The sequence below is a fragment of the Budorcas taxicolor genome, chromosome 25 (genome assembly GCF_023091745.1).
Source record: "Budorcas taxicolor isolate Tak-1 chromosome 25, Takin1.1, whole genome shotgun sequence".
Lineage (NCBI taxonomy): Eukaryota > Metazoa > Chordata > Mammalia > Artiodactyla > Bovidae > Budorcas > Budorcas taxicolor.
In genome coordinates, this window is record NC_068934.1 from 44,992,261 (window position 1) to 45,015,240 (window position 22,980).

Below are 22,980 nucleotides of genomic sequence, written 5' to 3' on the forward strand. Positions count from 1 at the left end.
AAGCAAGCATATGATCGAGGAAGGACTTGCTGCATAGGAAGTGTCCAACCAATAAAACGTGGGCTAACAGAAAACCCTACAATCAGCCTCTGACTCAGTCTTGTGTTTGGTGAGACACCTTCAGTCAGAATGTCTTGCCAGGCTCAATCATCCTCAGAATTCTATCTGAGGCTGTTTCAGTCAGTATTGTGTGAGTGTGGATTTAAGGAGAAATATGTCTCATTTAATCAGAGTTTTTCTATTAAGTTATATGTTGAAAATATTTACTTGTAATTAAAAAAATAATTTCTTCTGATTGTCAGATAAGTGCCTTGAACTGGTTTTAATGGACTTCTGGACTAAGATAAACTTAAGTTTGTGTCTTGGCTCAACCAGTTTCTTTTGTGACCTTGGGCAAGTTTCTTAATCCTTCTCAACATCCTTGTCTGAATGATGGGTATAGTACCCACATCTTAGAATTATTGTAAGAGTTACATGAGAATAGGGGTTTTCCAGGTGGCTCACTGGTAAAGAATCTGCCTGCCAGTGCAGGAGATGGAGGAGACATGGGTTTAATTCCCTAGGTGAGGAAGATCTGGAGGAGGAAATGGCAGTCCACGCCAGTACTCTTGCCGGGAGAAATCCTCTGGACAGAGGAGCCTGGCGGGCCACAGTCCGTGGGGTCACAAAAGAGTCCGACACGACTGACGGAGCAGGCACTCATGCAGATGCTTAATGAGTTACAGACGTTTTTCCGATGCTTTGAAGAACTGGAATACATTTATGTCCCCACATCCCCTTGAGTGATACCATTAAAAGCAAACAACTGAAAGACCTATCGAACTCACTGCCAATAGTATGGAAATCATATGTGGTGTGTCTGGTTTCTGAGAAAACACTAAACACATCCAGTCTTGCTATTAATCATTGTTTTGTTACCTAAGGGACTGAATCATTCTTGGCTTTCTTGTTAACATCAGGTGCTGTGGCATACAGGTTTGTTTATTGATTCACCAAATATTTATTGGTCCGTAGTGTGTTTTTCCTTCCTGAAAAGGATTCCACCGTAATACCTGCAGTATTTTATATGTTGTGTGAAAGGAGAGATGGTCTGGAGTCTTACGGGGCATAAAATTGCTGAGGACAAGGAGTGTCATTGTCTTCCCTACCGGGCTGTCTTCACAAGGCTCCCAACTCCCACCACTGCAGGCCTGGTGCTCAGGAGATGCTCACTCACGTGTGGATTGTGCTAGAGAGTGAAGGATGGCAAACAGAGGCAGAAACACACATGTTCCCAGTTTACCCCTGTGACTCTTCTTCTTACAGTGAGTTTATTTAGCACCAGCGCATCCATTTGTAGGTGCTTTGAAAGTGAAAGTGTTAGTCACTCAGTCGTGTCTGACTCTTTGCAACCCCATGGACTGTAGCCTGCTAGGCTCCTCTGTCCATGGAATTCTCCAAGCAAGAATACTGGAGTGGGTTGCCATTCCCTTCACCAGGGCATCTCCCCGACCCACGGATGGAACCTGGATCTCCTGCATTGGCAAGTGGGTTCTTTACCATCTGAGCCACCAGGGAAGCCCCTGCTTTGAAACAAACAAAAACATAACTTAACCAGAAGCATTCGTAATTAGCAGCCTTAGACGAGGAACAAAATTGGGCATATCCAGTCTCTTCCATTTTGGTCATCCTTTCTTTTTCCTTTCGTTTTTCCTTCCCTTTCCTTGTTGTGTTCTCTTTCCTTTCCAGCAAGGCTTGGAAATCAGCTAAACAGTGTAGTTAGTTACATTTCTTAATCGTCAGCTATGTGAAGTATAGTAATCCCTTGGGTGTTGGCAGACCCAGAGTTCCTTTGGGCCAGCACATTTCTAGTCTGAAGCAGAAGGAGAAACAAATGATGCTGTGGGTGGTCATTGATGGGGCTGGGGGCAGGGGGCAAGCATGAACCTGTGGTGATTCCTGCTTAACAAACCTGAATGTGTTTCAGGAGCACAAGGGCAGGAGCTCCAGTCGGTGGCGGAGCAGGCAGCCGTGTCAGGGAGGCCTCGGGGACAAGTGTATTAGCGCCAACAGCTGCTGTAACACAGACGTAGTGGCTTAAAACCCGCATTTATTTTCACGATTCTGGAGATCAAAAGTCCAAAATGGGTTTCACTGGGCCAAATTCAAGATGGTGGCATGGCTGCATTTCTTCTGGAGGCTCCAGGGAGCGTCGGTTTTCTTGCTTTCCCAGCATCTAGAGGCCACCTACATTCCATGGTCCCGACCCCGGGGGTTCTTCCATCTTCAGAGCCAGACACACATCACTCTGACTTCTGCTTCTGTGCTCACATCTCGTTCTTTGACTTCGGCCTTCCTGCCTCCCCCTTAGAAAGACGTATAAGACTAGTGACCCGTCCAGACAATCGAGGATCACCTCCCCACCTCGGCATCCTTAACACCATCTTCGGAGTCCCTTTTGCCATGAAAAAGGTTTCCAGGTTCTGAGGATTAGGGGATATTATTTGCTTACCACGAGGAGACTGGAGTTTAGAATACAGCTCCATCACTTACTGGCTGTGGGCATTTAGCTGAGTCATGACTGTTTAGAATCTGTTTCCTCTTCTGTGAGTACAGCAATGAACCTTCCCTACCCACCCACCCCACCCCTTTCACACACACACACACACACACACACACACACACACACTCACAAACGGAGTCATGTTTTTGAGGTCTGGATGAAATAATATATATGAAAAGACCTGATAGACTTTCTTGTAGTTGATTTTGATTGTAACTCAAAGCAAAAGGAAAGAAAAAAATTTATTTGCTCCCTTCAGAAGTTATCAGATCTTAGCCAAGTGTTTGGGGCAAGGGTGAATTGAGTTCTGTTGATCTGAATTTGTTCCCCTTTTTTTTTTTTTTTCATGAATCTCTTCAACACATATTCTTGTTTACCTGGTTTTCCCTAGAGGCCCTGTTAGGAAGTTGTTAAACTTCATTAACAAATATTTGCCGAGTGGCCATCCTGTGCCCTGCCCTTTGGTAGAAGGCCCAGAGGTGAGCGACTGTGGGCACCAGAGGAGCAGAGGTGATTTCAGCTTAGAGAATGAGGAGGGAGCACAAAGATGAGATGGACTGCGAAGCAGGGGGAAAATGAGCGCAGGACTGCGTCGGGGGCCTGAGGACCTGACTCAGGTCAGCAGCATCCGTGCCTCTCGGTCCTGCAGAGACAAGAGCAGAAGGACACGAACCACTCAGCCCAGGAGCCGAGAGGCAGCATCTGATGTTTCCCTCCCGGCTCCCCCTAGAAGTCCAGGGTTGTCCTGCCTTGGAGGCCAAGGTCAAGTCAGACTAGAGATGCTGAGACTCCAGAGTGGGGGACAGCCTGTTGCTTTTAATTAAGGGGCATGTCCTCATCATGGCCCTGAAGAGTTTCTGCGTGTTTGATGCCAGTTTGGCGGAAATCGAACCTGTGGTCTTTGAAAGCGTTTCCTGCCTTCTGGCTTCTGTTCTGTCTGTGTGGCTCATCTCCTTGTTGATACAGATTTGCATCTGTAAGTGTCTCAGGTGGTTAGACTGAAAGGTGGGGAAGGAGCTGGGCAAGCAAAGTAAACATTGATGCCTCCAACCCCGGTCTACTCCCCCCTCCCACCGAAACTGCTCCTGCATATTAGGAGTGAAAAGGCGTGGTGGTATTTGCTGGAGATAAAGGGACATCCCAGAAACTCATAGAATAATATACCTTTTGAGCAAGTACAAAAGTTAAATAAGAAGAGTGCTCTTTTACTGATGATGGACATGGTAAACCGCGTTCTAACTTTCTTCCTCTAGGTAAAGCAGCATTTCCGCAACAGATGGTGTATCTCTTTTCTCATAAGTTCCTTACCTTTGACTGGATCTTCTTTCTCTAAATTTTTCTAGGCTGTTCAGCTTGACCCTCAAGAAACTCGTCATGCTAAAAGAGATGGACAAAGATCTTAACTCGGTGGTCATCGCTGTGAAGCTGCAGGTGAGTTGAGCAGGATTGTTTGCTCAGGGCCCATGGAAGCTGGATAACCTTGTGCCCATGTCAGGGCTTCAGAGATGCTGGTAGGGGACCAGCATCCTTTGCTGAGTCCTTCACTCAGCAAAGAAGATGCAACTGTGGGAAGGCAGTCCAGCTCACGTGATACTGAATCCCACTTCTGCCCCTTAGTTAAAGCAGTCTCTTTAGGTCTCAGTTCTTTGTCTGAAGGATAAAAGTGGCTCTCCCTGCCCTGCCTATTAACAGGATTAGCATGAAGATCAAGAAATTCAGAAATTACTAGGATGGCAAGTGTAGGTTTCGATTTTATTCCTGGGATTTCTGAGTATAAGCAGATATATGGGTTGGGGAGACAGCTTTGGCGGTTTTCCACAGGGTGAAAGAAATTTATAGGTTATTATTTCAGGCTTGACAGTTTAAAATTTACTGGGATATTTCATCTCTGAGTAATCCCCACATTTAATTCCTTGAACTCACTCATTATCACCAAGGGACCCAAAATATTTCACCAAGATTCATATTCTAAGCATTCTGGAATTTCAGTTTCAGGAGAAACCGAGCCCCAGAAAGGTCAAGGGGTCTGTTTGTTGCCAGGTGATTTCCAAGTGGCAGAAGTAGAAAGCAGAGTTAAACTGCAACACAGGACCTTCCTTGACCGATGCCTTTTTAATGACGGGTCCCTCTACCTTACTGAGAGTCTGAAGAGCCTCTGGATCCATGAAATGATGGAATTCTCCAGCTTAAGTATTTGTGATTCATGGAGTTCTGTTTCTTGGAGAAATAGTGAGCTGTATGTCCACTCCCTACGAACCAGGATGTTTGGTTACTGGCTCTCCTGTTATGCAGCAGTTTTTTTGCTTCATTAAAACCCACGTCTGTAGCATTTTTCTAGTACATGAACCATACACTGAAGTCCTCGGTTCTCTTTCTGAGATAAATACATTATATTAATTTAGTCCTCGAAAGCTGAACCATTTCGAGACTGCCCTGGTGGCCCAGTGCAGCACTAAGGCTGCACCCCCGTGCAGGAGGCCCAGGTCAGGGAGCTGGGTCCCGCCTGCCACAACTCAAGGCCCGCATGCCCCGACTGAAGAGCCCCAGGGGGCAACTGAGACCTGGTGCAGCTGCGAGAATACAGACACATTAAAAACCACTTGAAACATTTTAATTACTCCTTGTGATTTCTGCATGTCGCTTACATTGAAACTCCCTGTTCATCTCAGTGCATAGTGACTTTGGTCACTAGGTCGTGTCCAACTCTTGCAACCTCATGAACTATAGCCCGCCAGGCTCCTCTGGCCATGGAATTCTCCAGGCTAGAGTACTGGAGTGCGTTGCCATTTCCTTCTCCAGGGGATCTTCCCCATGAAGGAATTGAACCATCTATTGCATTGCACGGAGGAGCCTGGTAGGCTGCAGTCCGTGGGGTAGCTAAGAGACAGACATGATTGAGCGACTTCACTTTCACTTTTCATTTCCGTGCATTGGAGAAGGAAATGGCAACCCACTCCAGTGTTCTTGCCTGGAAAATCCCAGGGATGGGGGAGCCTTGTGGGCTGCCGTCTATGGGGTGGCACCAAGTCAGATATGACTGAAGTGATTTAGCAGCAGCGGCAGCAGCTATTGCGTTGCAGGCAGATTCTTTAATCTAATGTGGTGAGTCAGAGGTTAAAGCGTCTGCCTGCAATGCAGGAGACCTGGGTTCGATCCCTGGGTTGGGAAGATCCCCTGGAGAAGGAAATGGCAACCCACTCCAGTATTCTTGCCTGGAGAATCCCATGGACGGAGGAGCCTGGTGGGCTACAGTCCATGGGGTCACAAAGAATTGGACACGACTGAGCAACTCCACTTTCCCTTTTCAGATTCTTTACCATCTGAGGTACCAGGGAAGCCCTTTAGTCACTAAGTTGTGTCCAACTCTTGCAACCCCATGAACTGTAGCCTGCCCGGCTCCTCTGTCCATGTGGTTTCCCAGGCAAGGATACTGCAGTGAGTTGCCATTTCCTTCTCCAGGTGATCTTCCCAGACCCAGGGATTTTTAACCCAGGTCTCCTGCATTGGCTGGCGGATTCCCTACCACCTAAGCCACCAGAGATAATTCCTACCAATTCTGTGAGACGTTTCCAGACACCATGAGTTGAAAAAGCAAGTGAGGGGCCGTGATGGGCAAGTGGAAACTCGTGGTGTCTTTTCCTCCTTTCCCAATTTTGCACTCGTTTCTAGGTCACGGGCAGTGTTCCAGTTTTCAGGAATTATGTCCTTTGCTAAAAGCCAGTGCTTTCCAGTGCAAACACTGTTGGTGTGGTTTGGAAAGTTCCCTGCTGTTTTTGCCTTCCCCGCAGTTAAATGCCTTTGCCAAAAGAAATAATTTCTTTTCTTTCCTAATCAAATATTTAACATTCTGTAAAATTTTAAATTATACCCAAAAACTACAAATAATCTGAAATTTTTTGCTCGACTTCCAAGCAGCTGAAAGTAATTACAGATGTTAACACATTCATTTATCCAGTCACTTATTTATTCATTTACACATTCATCTAATACATATTTATGGAGCACCTGTTATAGGCTAAGTGTTGTTCTAGGCACAGGGGATTCAGCAGCAAACAAAACAGACCCAAACTCCTGCCTTTAAGGACCTTTACCTGCTGATAGAGCAGCTGTCCTCAAAATAGGGTCTGCAGAGCCTGGGCTCCCCAAGACCCCCTAACAGGATACAGGAGGTCAAAACTGTTCTCATGATAGTACTGTGACTTTACTTGGCCTTTCCACCTTGTCGACATTTGCACTGAAATTACAAGAGCAGTGGTTGATGAAACTGTTGCAGGAAGTGGGACCTCCTCCAGGGACCGAGAGCAGGCTCTTGTCTAACACTCGGAAATGGATTGTCCGAGGAGGAGAAACAAGTGCAGACTATTGGGAAGAAATGCCTGGGCGGAGACCAACAGGAAAAGGGAACCCAGGAGGACCGCTCTGCCACGTGGGTCACAGCCTCGGGTTTTATGGTGATGGGATTAGTTTCCAGGTTGTCTCTGGCCAATCGTTCTGACTCAGGGTGCTTCCAGGAGCGGGGCGGGGGGGTGGGGGGTGGCGGTGGGGGGGGGGGGGCGCCGCATGCATCACTCAGCCAAGATGGATGCCAGCGAGGGGGACCTGGGATGTTGGTACAACATACAGTCTGGTGTCTCCTTTTGACCTTTCACAAATTCTTCCGGTGTGTGCTGGCTTGTTAGTTCCTTACCAGGACCGCCTGTCGTAAAATAACTCCTGCGAGTGGCTGCTGTGGCCCCTGGCCAGGGTGGGCAGTTTGAGTCAGTGTGCCCTCTAACAAAACAGCTGGCCCTTCCTTCACACCAGGCGGCCTCCCCAGCGTGTCAGCAGTCATCGTGTGTCCACCATCGCAGACTGCAAGGAAGAGGAGAAAGGCCAGGTTTGCTTAAGAATGTCCTTGAAGAAGGACAATAAGAATTGTTCATTTATTTTGTCTCAGCCCTGGAGCACACGCTTTCTGAATAGTCTGCATGATGAAATGGAAACGTGCACACAGCGCTCCTGCTTCACGGAGGAAGCTGCCCGACGACTGAGCTGTGTCTTGAAGTAGCTGCTATTTCACAGAACACCATTCGTATCGAAAGAAGGGCTTACAGACAAACTCTTACTCAGACTCAGGAATTTGGAAGATTGTTTCTTGAAAATGAACAATGTGAGCCTGTCACTTTGAGGGGAGACAACTGAGAATATTTTTTGGCCAGTAAAATAAATGACATTTGAGTTTTCAAGTGAAGGTTAGAATTATATATATATATGTGTGTATATATATACATGTGTGTGTATATATATGTACGTGTATACATGTGTATACACACACACCCATTGGACCATCAGGGAATGCCCAACAATCTACCAAGAATTTCTCTATTTAAAAAAGAAGCATTTAAAACACTAGTAACCTAATTTTTAATACATTAAGACTCATTAATGGGTATTTTTATGTGTCATAAATAATGGTACTATGAAAGTGAAAGTTTTAGTTGCTTAGTGGTGTCTGACTCTTCATGACCGCATGGACTATGGACCACCAGGCTCCTCCGTCCCTAGAACTCTCCAGGAGTGGGTAGTCATTCCTTTCTCCAGGGATCTTCCCAACCCAGGGATCAAACCTGTGTCTCCCGCATTGCAGGCAGATTCTTTGCCATCTGAGCCACCAAGCCAATCCCAAATGTCAATGGTACTATAGTATCAGACACAAACGGTTTTGCTTCTATACTGCAAATGAAGATATACGATTCTACAGATTTAAAAAGATACCGAAGATAATTTTGAATTTAGACCCAAGTTGGTAGTGCCTGGCACCTGGAAGAATCAAATTCTGGGACCCACGAGGGGCCGAATCTTTGCTGGAAGGCAGTGAAGACGAGACTAGTACTGTGCTGGGCTCTGAAAGTGCCAGAGCTGGCTGTGACCTTGTAAGCTGCTCTGCATCTGCGTCCTCTTACCCCCGCACACGGGTTCACGTTCACAAGTTTGCGGTTCAGATAATGCATTTGGGATGGAAAAGTTCATGGGTATTCACAGCACACATTTAGATAGTGAGAGTTCAGATAATGAGGGCCGCTGCTGTTGGGAGGCGATGATATGTCCCAGTGGGGGTGGGGGGACAAATAAATCAAATATGCAGTCAAGAGGATGGAGCACGCCCAGGGATGGAGGAAGTTACCAGTCATATGTGGTGGTCACAGGTGGCCTCACTGAGAAGATGGCTTTCATGCAGGGACTTTGAAGAAGGTGAGGGAGGAAGCTGTGCAGATACCTGGAGGAGCACTGTGGGCGGAAGGAGAAGCCAGGGCAAGGCCCTGAGCAGGGAGGTGCTGGCAGGATGGAGAGAAGGGGGGAGCTGGAGGGGAGTGAGAGGAAGAGGAGGGGAGGGCAAAGAGATCGGGGGATGGGGTGTATGCCGCGCCAGCAAGGTCTCTGGCTTTTATTCTGTGTGAATTGGGTTTGGATTTTCTGTTTATTTTTTGGCTGCTCTGAAGCATTTGTTGTTCAGTCACTGAGTCGTGTCTGACTCTGTGACCCCGTGGACTGCAGCATGCCAGGCTTCCTGTCTTCACCATCTCCTGGAGCTTACTCAGACTCAGTGCTGTTGAGTCGGTGATGCCATCCAACTGTCTCATCCTCTGTCATCCCCTTCTCTTCCTGCCTTCAGTCTTTTTCTCAGCATCAGAGTGTTTTCCAGTGAGTCAGCACTTCACATCAAGTGGCTAGAGTATGGGGGCTTCAGCTTCAGCATCAGTCCCCTAAGTGAATATTTAGGATTGATTTTCTTTAGGACTGACTGGTTTGATCTCCTTGCAGTCCACGGGACTCTCAAGAATCTTCTCTAGCACCAGTTTGAAAGCATCAATTCTCTGATGCTCAGCCTTCTTTATGGTCCAACTCTCACATCCATACATGACTACTGTTTGAAAAACTATAGCTTTGACTAGACGGGCCTTTGTTGGCAAAGTGATGTCTCTGCTTTTTAATATGCTGTCTGGGTTTGTCATAGCTTTTCTTCCAAGGAGCAAGCATCTTCTAATTTCATGGCTGCAGTCACCATCTGCAGGGATTTTGGAGCCCAAGAAAATAAAGTCTGTCACTGTTTCCAGTGTTTCCCCATTCCTCAACCAAGGATCGAACCCATACTCCCTGCACCCCTGCGTTGGAAGTGCAGAGTCTTAACCACTGAACCACCAGGGAGTCTCGACTTGGAGGGTTTTGAACAGAGAAGTGATAGGATCGTTCTGGCTGTTGTGTGGAAAACAGGCTGTCAGTGAGAAAGAGGAATCAAGAAGATCAGCTGATAGGCTCTGACAGCGATTCTGGCAGGAGATGAGGGCGGCACCCGAGCTTTGGCCTCAGCAACTGGAAGGGTGGAGATGCCTTTAAGTGAGATGGGGAAGCCTGTGGGTGAAGCTGGTTTAGGGGGAAAGATCCAGAATTCAGCCCATCACGTTGTGTCTGTGGTGGCTGTTAAACATCCTAGGAGAGATATTGAATAGACAGTTGACTGTGTGAGTTTAGAGTTTGGGAAAGAGCGGTCTGGGAGAGAGACAGTTTGGAGAGTCGTCCGCTTATCTGAGACCAGAAGATGGATGAACTCCTGGGGACTGGAGGGAGTGGATACAGAGAAGAGAGCTTGTCTAGAGATCGAGGCCAAGGGACTCCATCACTGGGACATCAGGAAGGAAAGGAAGGACCCGACCTGGGGACCAGGAAAGAGCAGCTGAGGGCGAGAAGAAATCCAGGAAAGTTCGGTGTGCAGGAGGCCACGGGAAGGAAGAGGGGCCGGAGAGGGAGTGACGGGCCCTGTCAGAACTCAGATCAGTGGAGGAAGAGGAGTCCCCCGTGGAGGTTCTCAGAGACTCTGAGGGTGGCAGCCATGGTGGGAATGGTGCAGGTAGGAGGGCTGACGGAGCGCAGCTAGGAGACGAGAGAGGTCTTCAAGAGCAAAAATAGACGGCTCTTGAGGAGTTTGCTATAACAGGAAGGTGAAGGGTGGGGCAGTACCCAGCAGGGCATGTGGGGACAAGAGAGGATTTTTTTTTTAATGAGAGAAATATCAGTAGCCTGTTTGCTAATGGAAATGATCCAGAAGAGAGCAAAGTTGACTGTATGGGAGAGGGAAGAATGACTGGAAGAGCCTCTTGGAGTCAGTGAGCAGGAGGTGAGAGGTGGGGCGGGGGGTGGGGGTGGGAGCCCCCCAGTGTGACCCAGGGGAGGAAATGTGGCCACACAGACGTGGCCAGGAGCTCGTGTGGCAGAGGCTCTTCTCCTGTCACTCCAGTTTTCTCGGCACAGTGGGCATCACGGCTGTTAGCTCAGCGTGAAGGCAGGGGTGGGGAGGTGTTTGGGGCATGAGGATGGAGTGAAGGGGCAAGTGCCTAGACTGGGGAAAATGAAATGTGATCACCGGTCAGCCCTGCAGGCCCACGTCACGTTTGGGATCATAAAGGCAAAGTCAGAACAGAGAGCAGATCATCTGATTCTCTCCAGGCATGTTCAGCTCGTACCACCGGATTTATACAACATTGGAATCCACCTGGTGAGCACAGAGAACAGCAGCGGGCAGAGGCCCTTGGGGGTGGGCAGGGACCGCTTGTCCAGACAGTGGCATTTCAGCCGAGCAATGAGCAGAGGGGACAGTGGGCATGAGGAGGAGTGAAACACGGGAGGATCAGTGAGTCGTAGGCCTGGTGGGTTTGAAGGATTATTGTTGACACACCAGAGAGGATGAGCTCGAAAGAACAGGAAGTGGGGGTCAGAGACTAGGCCATGTGACATAGAAGATTCAGTCATCAGTATCAGTAATGACAAGGTCCAGAGTGTGATCAAGTGGGTGCAGGACTCGGACAGGGATGAGGATGAGACCTCTGGTAGAGGGGTTTAGAGGCTGGGATGTCCAAAAGTGCACGTGTCAAAACCATGAACTGTTAGGGTGGGAGGGGCGCTGGGGAGAGGAACAGCGCATGATGGACTGAAGTCAGGAAACGAGCACGGGGCTTCCTTGGCCCAGCAGCTACAAATCTGCCTTCCAGTACAGGGGGCGTGGGTTTGATCCAGGAACATTCCACATGCTGGGGTGCAGCTAAGCCCATGTGCCACAACTCCCGAAGCCTGGTGGTACCTTAGAGCCCATGCTCTGCAACAAGAGAAGCCACCGCAATAAGGCCTCGCGTCACAGCGAGAGAAAGCCCAAGCACAGAAATGAAGACCCAGCACAGCCAAAATTTAATTTATTTTTTAAAAAAGACTCAACGCAGCCAAAAATAAATGCTCCTTGGAAGAAAAGCTATGACAAACCTAGACAGAGTATTAAAAAGCAGAGACATTACCTTGCCGACAAAGGTCCGTATAGTCAAAGCTATGGTTTTTCCAGTAGTCATGTATGGATGTGAGAGTTGGACCATAAAGAAGGCTGAGCACCAAAGAACTGATGCTTTTGAACTGTGATGTTGGAGAAGATTCTTGAGAGTCCCTTGGATCAAACCAGAGTCCACACAGATCAAACCAGTCAGTCTTAAAGGAAATCAATCCTGAATATTCATTGGAAGGACTGATGCTGAAGCTGAAGCTCCCACACTTTGGCCACCAATGTGAAGACCTGATTCACTGCAAAAGACCCTGATGCTGGGAAAGATTGAAGGCAGGAGGAGAAGGGGACGACAGAGGATGAGATAGTTGGATGGCATCATCGACTTAACGGATGAGTTTGAGCACTCTGGGAGATGGTGAAGAACAGGGAAGCCTGGCATGCTGCAGTCTGTGGGGTCGCAAAGAGTCGGACATGACTGAGTGACTGAAGAACAACAACAAAAATTTGAAAAAAGAAAGAAAGAACAATAACAGCCAAGAAGAGAGGCAGTGGCAGCAGCTCAGAATGGGACTGGGGGGAGGTGGAAGGGAGAGTGTTCTGGAGCTGATGCTGAGGAACAGGGAGGACTCCCTCCCACCGCCAAGCCCCGCGGTCACACCTAGAAGCAGCAGAGGGGGCAGGGTTTCTCAGCAGTTTCGTGGGGCTGTCCTGTGCCCTGCAGGCTGGTCAGCAGCAGCCCAGGCCTCTCCCCTCTAGAAACATCACACTCACACACACACACTCCCACTGATAACAATAAAAAATATCTGTAAACATTGCCCAATGTCTCCTACCCCTGGTTGAAACCACTGCTATATATAAACCACATTTTGGATTCTTAACATTTCTCGGATTCATTGTCCAGAGACTTCTTCAATCCTAAGAGCCTAAATAAATTCAGGTGAAAACTTTGTCAAGACTCTTGGTCATAATAGAGGTTACAAAAAGTGTTATCTAACACATGAAGCAGAGTTTCCTTTATTATTATTATTATTTGTTGTTGTTGTTTAGTTGCTGCGTTGTGGATTGTAGCCCACCAGGCTCCTCTGTCCATGCTGATTTCCTAGGCAAGAATACTGCAGTGGTTTCCATTCCCTTCTCCAGGTTATTATTTTTAATTGGCATAATGGTATTCTAATTATAAAAGCATTGTGAAATATTACATTTAGGAAATGTTTCTTCCTGCATTATTCAAAACCTGCATTTTATAAAAGCAAAAATTAGACATATGTAAGAAACCTAAAAGTTAAAAACTAAAAGTTTTTCATTTCTAAAGGCCCACAGCAGAATACCTACTCCAGTATAGCAGAATAACTTCACCACCTTGAATTAGAAAAAGATTTCTTAGCTGGGACCCAGAATGCACTAACCATAAAAGAAAAAAAAAATCAAAATTAAATACTTCATCAAAAGATACAATTAAGAAAATGAATAGGCAAGAAAATATTTACAATTCATGTATCTGGCAAATTCTTGTACAAATTAAAACAACAATCGAGTAACACGATGAACAACATAGGCAAAGAAGTCTGATCAGGCTCGTCATAAATGGAGATTTACAAACGTCCGATAAATGGCTGGGAGGGCGCTACTGGGGGTGAGTCATCAGGGAGACGCAAAGTGCCGCGGAGTGGTCCTTTGCACATGCGCAGTAGAGGCCACGTGTCCTGGACCGACCACGCCCATTGCCCGGGAGAGGCGGACTCTGCAGCTGCAGGTGGAAAATGGCACCAGCGCTTTAGAAATAGGCCTAGTCGTTTCTCATAAAGCTACAAGTGCGTCTACCCTGAGGCCCAGCCATCCCTCTCCTAGGGGTCCAAGAAAAACAAAATACCTCCACACAGACTTGTACAGGAATGGCAGCTTTGGGACTTCCCTGCTAGTCCAGCGGTTGAGAATCCACCTGCCAATGCAACTGGACACGGGTTCGAGCCCCAGCAGGGGAACTAAGGCCCTGAATGTTGCAGGGCAGCTGAGTCCCGTGCACTGCTACTGGAGCCGGAACGCCGGCGCTGGAGGGCCTGTGCACCACAGCGAAAGAGCCCACACACAGCAACCAAGACCTGCTGCAACCAAAAACAACACAGAAATAAACATGAAAAGCAGAATGGCAGCCTTAGCCATAGTGATTGCTAACCAGAAACGCCCCAAGTGTGAATGTTCAGCAACAGGACAGTGGGAGCCGCGCGTGGTACCTTCGTGGGACAGAATTCTGCTCGGCAGTCCAAGGGAACGTGATACAGGCAACAGCCTGTGTGAACCTCAGACACATTATAAACGCTGGGCAGAAGAAGCCCAGCCAGATAGTCCCCGCCATGCGGCTCCATTTTTGTGGAATTCTAGAGCAGGAAAGATAGGTCTCTGGTGAGAGGAGTCAGCAGCACTCACCTCTGAGAAGGGGTGCGGGATTGACTGGGGGGTGGGGTCCAAGGGATTTTCCCGGAGTGGTAGAGATCTTGTACATCTTGATACAGAGGTGGGCTACACCGGTGTAACGTTTACTAACTTGTCCATCAGTGTGCTGGAGGTCTGGTCACGTCACTGTTTTAAATTAAACTTAATTTTTTAAAGTAATTTTTACAAATTTACTGTCATTAGCCCCTCCGACTGGTCTCTTTTTACTTTGAGGAACAGTTTAGCCCAACTTTATTCTTTAAGAACAAAAAAAACTGGATGTCTAACCCAGTGCAAGGTTTAGTGGGGATATACTTAAAGCAAAAGTTCTGGGAAAAAATTGTATCAAAGCTGAGACTGGGAAGATGAGTTGGTGAGCTGTGTACGGAAGCATGACAGAGGACCCAGGAAGAGAAAGCAGCATGCCGAAAGGCCCAGGGAGAGGACAGCGTGGCCGGTCAGATGGGAGGAGGGTGGCTGGGGAGCCTCGGGGAGAACTGCCATGCCTTGGGGTGAACTGCCATGCTTTGGGGTGCCACCATGCTGCCTCTCCCTCAGGGGCAGTGGGAAAGGAGAACTCGGGTGCAGTAACACGTCATTTTAATGTGAAAACCCTTTGTAAACAGCATAATACATGTAAAATCATGTCTATGGTAGTGGCTTGATATTAATCAAGTACAGCCAAGACTGATGGAATATCTGAACTGGTAAGATTCTTCAGAGTTTAGGTGTTGTTTGTAAGCATAGTCTTTTTTGGTCTGATTTTTGGTGATGCAGCTTTGACCTATTTTGTCTTGGTTTCAGGGTTCAAAAAGGATTCTTCGCTCCAACGAAATCATCCTTCCCGCCAGTGGACTGGCGGAGACAGAGCTCCAGTTAACCTTCTCCCTTCAGGTGAGAACCTGCTCCGTCTTAGGTCATTAATATGCCGTGTCCCCCCGGTCTCGAACGACGCTCTGATCTGGAGATCATTTGATCTGAGAACAGCCCAATGGCTTAATGTCGCCCAGAGCTTCTGTGGCCTGCGTGGATGGCCAGAGCCATCTCTGAGGCCACTGCACCACGAGTGCTGAGACCTGGATGGGCTGCTGCAAAGTACACTGTCTCTCATTCTTCTTTTTTTAATTGTGGTTGATTTAAAATGTGTTAATTTGTGCTGTGTAGCAAAGTGACTCCTTTTTGTACACACATACATATACTTGCTCCTTTTTCTTGTTTGTTTCCTATATTATATTCTTTTTCATATTCTTTTCCATTTTGGTCCGTAGGACCTTGTCGTTTTTCCATCCTGTAGACCAGTTTGCATCACATCCTCTTTCCTTGGACTGAGGCTGTTAGCCCCACCGTTCTACCACAGTCCTCCCCGTCTCCTCTCCTTAGCAATCTGTGCCCCCGCTCCCCGAAGGAGAGGGTGCTCCTTCAGTCTCATTTTGCCCCCATATTGCAACCTCCGTCCCATCCCTTCTCCTCCTTATCCATCCTCATATGTCTGTCTCTCCTCGTAACCCCTGTAGCCCAGGTTGAACACTCGATCACCTGGCAAGGAAAGAGACCATGTTTCAGAACATGTGTGGACCACCAGCTGCAGAGTGGAAGCCTGGTGCTGGGCAGATGCTCCTCTCACCCCCCGTCACCCCCTCATACAGAGGGGAGCCAGTGATCCCCATCACCACCTCATACGGAGGGGAGCCAGGAAAGCAGAGGATGGTGGTGCGTCCTCCAGCAGGACTAGACCCCGCCGAGGACCCCCTCTCTGACTAACTGTGCCCGGCTCTGTTTTGTGCCCGGCAGTACCCTCATTTCCTGAAGCGAGATGCCAACAAGCTGCAGATCATGTTGCAGAGGAGAAAGCGTTACAAGAACCGGACCATCCTGGGCTATAAGACCCTGGCCGTGGGGCTCATCAACATGGCGGAGGTGAGAGAGGGCGGCCTTTCAGAGCCCGAGAGAGACCGCGGCCCAGCTGGGGCTCTTCCCAGCCGGCCACCCCCTGGCTGTTTTATTCCAGGTTACAAACTAATTCTTTTATTGGAAATTCAGGACATGCCTCTTTTTATCCAGTACTTCCTTGCTCTCAAAAAGTTTTTTCTTTAGCTTTTTAAAAAATGTCAGAGAACACTTCTAATAATATGAAGGATTCCCGTCCGCCCTTCACCTAGACGCTCCAGTGTTAGCACGCCTGCCCTTCAGTTCTCGCCTGTGCACACACTGTGCATGTTGATCACTTCTCTGAGCCACCGAGAGTGAGCTGCAGACAGGATGCCCCATCGCACGTTAATATGTTGTTGCTGTTTAGTTGCTCAGCCGTGTCCGACTCTTTGCAACCCCGTGGGCTGTAGCCCGCCAGGCTCCTCTGTCCATGGGATTCTCCAGACAGGAATACTGGAGTGGGTAACCATGGCCTCCTCCAGAGGGTCTTCCTGACCCCGAGATCAAGCCCACGTCCCCTGCCTTGGCAGGCGGATTCTTCACCACTGAGCCACCCGAGAAGCCCACGCATTAGTATGCACCGTGTCAACTTCCTGGAAATAGGAATACTCTCATGTGTGTGCACCGCCCACCATGAAGATGAGGACACTGACGTGGCTCAGGAACGTCCTTCGCAGGCCCAGGGTTGCGTTCACTTGTCCCTTTGGTCTCCCTCGACCTGCAGTCCCTCTGATTTTTCCCACGTCTTTCATGCCCTTGACAGTTTTTTAGGACAAGCTGGTTTCTTTATTGAATGTTTTTCTGTTCGGGTTTGTCTGATGTTTTCTGAAGATCACATTCAGCTTCCGAGTTTTTGGCAGAGTTACCACAACAGTAATGCAGGCAGCACCCGAGTTGACCTGTTCCGTTACCGGTGAGGCTGTCTTATCGCTCGGCTAATTGAAGATGATGTGTGCCGGATTTGCCAATATAAAGTTAATTAATAGCAATGAAAAAAAACATTTTATAGGCAGATGTTTGAGGATCCTGTAACAGTCTCTTTTTCCCTCATATCTTCACCCGGTGGTTTTAGCTTCCATTAATGATTCTTGCCTGAATCAGTTATTAGTCCCTGGATGTGCGTTCACATTCCAGTCAGTCCCAGTCAGCACCTCTGGGTTCCTCCAGCCTTTCTCCTCTCCATGTTCCTCAGTCTGTTTGCTTATTTGTGAGGCTCTCCTGTATGTGCAGCCAATCTTCTCAGCCCGAATGAAGGGGAAGAAGAAAGGGACTGCAGATCAATTTTAAAATGCATTTCTATATTTTCATACTTCAAACAGGAAAAAATTTTGCGGCCGCGACAAAAGGTGAGGTAGTCCCAGCGCATCTTTCCGTCATCTTCCTGTTTTGTATCAGAACAAGGGCCTGGGGTCGCGAAGGCTGTGGACGCCGTGTCTAGGTCCTTCTCTCTGCCAGGCACAGGTGGCCACGGCCTGCAGGCGTCACCCCACCCCTGAGCCTGAGGGCTGCTTGCTCTGTGAAAGACTTAATTATACTGCAGCCATTTTCTATCTCAGGCCTTGACTTTCTCATCTCTGAGCACACGACCAGAACCGTGACTGGCACTTCTGGAGACAGTTTTACAATGAGACCACAGAGACGTCCCTGGTGGTCCAATGGTTAAGAATCTGCAACTAAGGGATCAGGGAACTAGGATCCCACACGCGGCAGCTAAGGCCTCGTACCGCAACTCCTGAGCCCAGGCTCCCTGATGAAAGGTCCCACGTGCCGCACCTAAGACCCAACACAGCCAAACAGATAAAGAAGTATTTTAAAAATAAATAAAGTGAGACAAGGGAATTCCCTGGCAGTCCAGTGGTTAGGTCTCTGCGCTTTCACTGCTGAGGGTCAGTTCAGTTGTCAAGGGGTTCAGTCCCTGGTCGGGGAACTAAGATCCCACAAGCTGAACTGTTTAGCCGAAAAAAGGTAAAGTGAGGCTGAAGGCAGTAGAAGAATAGCAGGCGGGGGAGAGTGAGAAAGAAAATGTGTTAGAACGCTGTTCCCGGTGGCTCGCATGTCCACTGGGATCTGAAAACAGGCCGCACTGCGGGGGCTCTGTGTGAGGCTCGTCGGTGGCCGCCCGTGCTCGTAGGTGATGCAACACCCGAACGAAGGCGCCCTGGTGCTCGGCCTGCACAGCAACGTGAAGGATGTCTCCGTGCCTGTGGCAGAAATAAAGATCTACTCCCTGTCCAGCCAGCCCATTGACCACGAGGGGATCAAATCCAAGCTGTCTGGTAAGATGAGTGGTGTCGGGAAGCCCTGCCCAACCCCCCATCTCCATCCTGGGAAATAAAGTGTTCCTGGGAAAGAAGATCTTAGGGGTCCCTGAAAATAAAAGGGGGCCGGGGCCCTCTCCTCTACCCTGAGGATAGCGGGACACCAGCCAGCCAGAGCCCCCCACCAGGCCAGATCTGCCCCTTGCGAGGTTCTCTTACTAAGGTGTCTATTTCCAGACCGTTCTCCTGATGTTGACAATTACTCTGAGGAAGAGGAGGAGAGTTTCTCATCGGAACAGGAGGGCAGTGATGACCCGCTACACGGCCAGGTAACTCCCCACAGCCCCTCACACACACCGGCCGGGAAGCCCCTCCAGAACCTCCTGGGGTTGGGGTTTCCCAACCTCATTCCATCCCCTGCCCGCTTAGGACCTGTTCTACGAGGACGAGGATCTGCGGAAAGTAAAGAAGACCCGGAGGAAACTCACTTCCACATCCGCCATCACAAGGGTGAGCCGCCAAGGTCCGGGGAACGTTTCCGCTGAGATTTCCAGTCGGGGGCGGGTAGGATGAGTGTGGTGTTTTCAGACTTCCTGGGGGCTTTTTTTTAATCAATAACATCCACACAGGGCCGTCCCCTCAAGGCTCTGATGCACCCCTTGGTACCACATTCTTCTCCACCAGCACCTCCACCTCCTCCACCACCAGTCACTGTGGCAGAGAACCGGCATTCCTGATGGCAGTCTGTCACATTCTTTGGGCTCTCTTAGGGTAGAAGAAAAGCTGAGAAACCTTATTGTAGGCTTTGGAACAGATGCTTCCTCGGGGAGCAGAGCCCCTCAGACAGCCTGCCTCCCCTCTCCAGGTGATCACTGTGGATTTCGTACTGTCCGCTGCATAGAGAAGTCCAGTCCTCTCTAGGAGAATCTCCACTTCAAATCATCTGTTGAACGTACCCAGAAATAATAGGCTGGGGCCTGGAACTGTGGGCTTGATATAATGCCTGCCTTAATGGGTCCATGACCTTAGAGACCAGTGCCCATGGAATCTGTCTCCTGCATAAGATTTCCTAAGGAGCCACTGCTGTTGGTGAGATTAGAGTCCTGGACTGAGATGCTAGTGTGCTCAGTCACTCAGTCGTGTCCAACTCTTTGTGACCCCATGGACTGTATGTAGCCCACCAGGCTCCTCTATCCACGGGATTCTCCAGGCAGCAATACTGGAGTGGGTTGCCATGCCCTCCTCCAGGGGATCTTCCTGACCCAAGGATTGAACCTGCATCTCTTGCACCTCCTGATGCTTAATACCTGAATTTCTAGGTTAACTCTGATCTATTTTGGGGTTCCAGTGCCAAAGTGTAGGAAAGTCACAAGTGTCAGGAGCTTTTTGGAAGAGAAATTCCCGGTTTCATCAGTCCCCAGAGTCATCCTGATCCTCTCTGGGCAGAGCCAGCCTGGGGACCCTGAGAGCATAGATTCCCGCCACCTTCAGAAGTGAAATAAGCAGAGGCCAGACCTTCCCACCTTCCCAGCGTGTGTGTCTGAGCCTGGTTGAGCCTGGTCCACTGTGAGACAGGCTGTCCCCTCTCCAGGCGTTCTGGGCTGTCCCTGGGCTCTAGAGACGTCTAGAGTACGTTGGAACTGTTTCATTGTCCTCGGGCTTCTCGCCCTTGATTGGGCTCCTAGGCCAAGTGAGGCCCGTCCTGGCCTCCAGCCCCACTTGTGCTCTGATGACGGATGGGTGAGGCAGGGTGGCTCTTTTTTGTGATTCCGGCTAAGTTTTTATTTCCTGCACAGAGAGGTCCCATTTTCTTCCCTTGGGTGCCCCCTGGGGCTTTATAGCCGCCTCTTCCTGTCAATCCAGCCTCCCCGGTTACCCAGTGCTCCGCACTCCTTTGATAGCCACCCCCGAGGGTGTTTTTGTTGCTGTTAACTGCAGGGCTTTCCAGTCAGAGTTTCAGAGGAACTGTTCTTTCATTGCTGTCTCCTGTACACACTCATCCCCTCTCCACCGAGAGCACTTGTTTTAGGCGCGCTGGCTGAACGGCCCCTGTGGCTCCCAGTCTCCTCCGCTCAGGGCGCCCTGCCGTGGAGGGGAGCCCCGCCCTTTCCCGAAGGCCCAGCCCAGTCGCCCTCACAAGTTAGTCTCCTCCATCCCTAGGTGGCGCGTCTGCCGTCCAGTCAGGAGGTGCTGGTGGCCAGAGGCTAGTCCCCAGAGCTGGGATCAGCCCCGGAGTGGCAAGGAAGGCCTGGTCTGTGCTGTCAGGGAACTCACAGTGTCCACTGACACAAACACGTTTTCACGAGTGGCCGTGACGGTGTAGGGCAGGCACCGGGCGGGTACTGTATCAGGGCTGCGATGGCAGTAGGGGGAGTGAACGACTCTGAGCTGGACAACTTCACGGGCCAGATGCCGAGAGATGCCGGGTTTGCTGAGAGTCAGCAGGCCTTCACCGCATGGATTTGGGGCCCAGGTTTAGTCAAGGCAGAAGTTACCGTATAAAAGGTCCAACAAGGGGGCACCACACACACAGCTTTGCAGAGTTGTAAGCAGTTAGTTCCCACCTAAGCGGGGTGTGAGGGGTTAAATGGTGGGCGAGGCCGGGGACAGGCAGCGCCAGCCCTCGGGACACACAGTGACGCTAAGAGGCCCTGGGATCTGGCCTGTGGCGCAGCCGCCGTGGACTCGGGAGGGAAGGAGACGGGAGGTGGGCTGGAGGGGACTGGCGGAGGGTGGTCAGTGGCCCCAGGAGGCTGGACAGAAGCAGTGTTGTTCCAGGGTGAGAGTAGGGGTCAGCGGCCCTGGGCCGGGAGCTGAGGTGCGGGGAGAGATTCCAGGTTCAGACTTGGTGACTGGGGGACCAAGAGAGGGGATGCACGGAAAAGCGTCGAGTTTGAGGAGCCTGTGTGTATACTGGTGGCATTCGCCCGTCCGCACCGGGTTTCTGAAAGACTGGAGAAAGGGATGAGCAGGAGGTGACGGTGGGGAGTTACTGGGGTGGGGGTGGGGGGTCCTGGGGTAGAGACTGTCCCCACCACTGTCCTCCCCCAGCTCTTTACAAAAGCGGGCCCTCGGTCACCCTTCCGACAAGTGATCGCCTTCCACACGGGGCTGCTGGCTGAGAACCTCTGTGGCTTTGTCCCTACAGCAACCTAACATCAAGCAGAAGTTTGTGGCCCTCCTGAAGCGGTTTAAAGTTTCAGACGAGGTACGAGCCCTTACTCCCGAGCCGGACGGTGAGTGGAATTCTGGAGTGTCGCCCTGGTTCCTGGGGCGCAGTCGGTGCTGGCGCTGGGAGTCGAGATTCCAGGCCCCTATGTGAGACGGTAGCTGCTTGGAAGGAGGAGAGATTGACAGGCGGTGCCCAAGGTTCCGCTGTCTTGAGCACAGGGTGCCTGGTCCTCCCCGCCGTGGGGTGACTCTGGGCCTGCCGTGCTCCCCTCCATGGGGTAACCCCGGGCCTGCGGTGCTCCCCTCCGTGGGGTGACCCCGGGCCTGCGGTGCTCCCCGCCGTGGGGTGACCCCGGGCCTGCGGTGCTCCCCTCCGCGGGGTGACCCCGGGCCTGCAGTGCTCCCCGCCGTGGGGTGACCCCGGGCCTGCGGTGCTCCCCGCCGTGGGGTGACCCCGGGCCTGCAGTGCTCCCCGCTGTGGGGTGACTCCGGGCCTCGGTGTGGGGTGTCTGGCAGCGCTGTTGTTCAGTAGTCACTCCTGCCCCACGGGGAACATCGTGAGGAGCAACCTGAGGTGGGAGCGTTCTCTGTGGCGTCAGGAACTGGCCACTAGAGATACAGGTTCCCCCCCACCTCCAGCTCTCGCAGGCCAGAGCCGGTCCTCACAGGCTCTCTCCTTAGTGGACTGAGACTGCAGACTTGTTCCCTGCGGACTTGAGGGGAGGGCAGCAGGAGCCTGCCAGGGTCCCAGGCTTCCGAGTTTTCTCCAGCCATTCCTCGGGAAAAGCATGGTCTCGCTCCCACTCCTCTTCCTGATGCTGGGTCCTGGTGGGGAGTGCCAGGGAGGCACTGAGGGCAGACCCTGGCCTCACCATGTCCTGCTCTCAGGGTCAGATCACAGAAGAGCCCCCAGGACCACCCTGAGGAGGGTGAAGCTATGGCAAGTCCCCTGAGGGGACTGCGCAGGGTAGCCGTGGGAACGAGTTGCCCGTCTCCATGTTGTGAACAGGGGTAGCCCCCAGCTCAGAGGTTTTGTCTTCCCCAACAGGTGGGCTTTGGGCTGGAACATGTGTCCCGGGAGCAGATTCGAGAAGTGGAAGAAGACTTGGACGAGCTGTACGACAGCCTGGAGATGTACAACCCCAGCGACAGCGGCCCCGAGATGGAGGAGACAGAGAGTGTCCTCAGCACACCGAAGCCCAAGCTCAGGTGAGGCCCACACCCTGGCTTCCCGAGGCCGCACCGTCTCCAGACCCTCCCCTACCCCCGTGATCAGGGGATCTTGGCTCCTTAGCCCTGACGAACCTCCAGCCCTCTGGATAAAGATCGTTGTTTAACTGACGGAA

General features: G+C 50.5%; 1 protein-coding gene across 1 annotated transcript in view; it reads left to right on the forward strand.

Moving 5' to 3' along the window:
• The window catches only part of PACS1 (phosphofurin acidic cluster sorting protein 1), a 144,060-nt gene that overhangs the window by 101,937 nt on the left and 19,143 nt on the right, over positions 1 to 22,980 (forward strand). The window contains exons 2-9 of the mRNA XM_052661759.1: positions 3,886 to 3,973; positions 15,081 to 15,170; positions 16,068 to 16,193; positions 18,337 to 18,481; positions 18,701 to 18,792; positions 18,893 to 18,973; positions 21,612 to 21,671; positions 22,683 to 22,843. Coding sequence (XP_052517719.1) covers positions 3,886 to 3,973; positions 15,081 to 15,170; positions 16,068 to 16,193; positions 18,337 to 18,481; positions 18,701 to 18,792; positions 18,893 to 18,973; positions 21,612 to 21,671; positions 22,683 to 22,843 — 843 coding nt within the window. The remainder of the gene's footprint in view (positions 1 to 3,885; positions 3,974 to 15,080; positions 15,171 to 16,067; positions 16,194 to 18,336; positions 18,482 to 18,700; positions 18,793 to 18,892; positions 18,974 to 21,611; positions 21,672 to 22,682; positions 22,844 to 22,980) is intronic.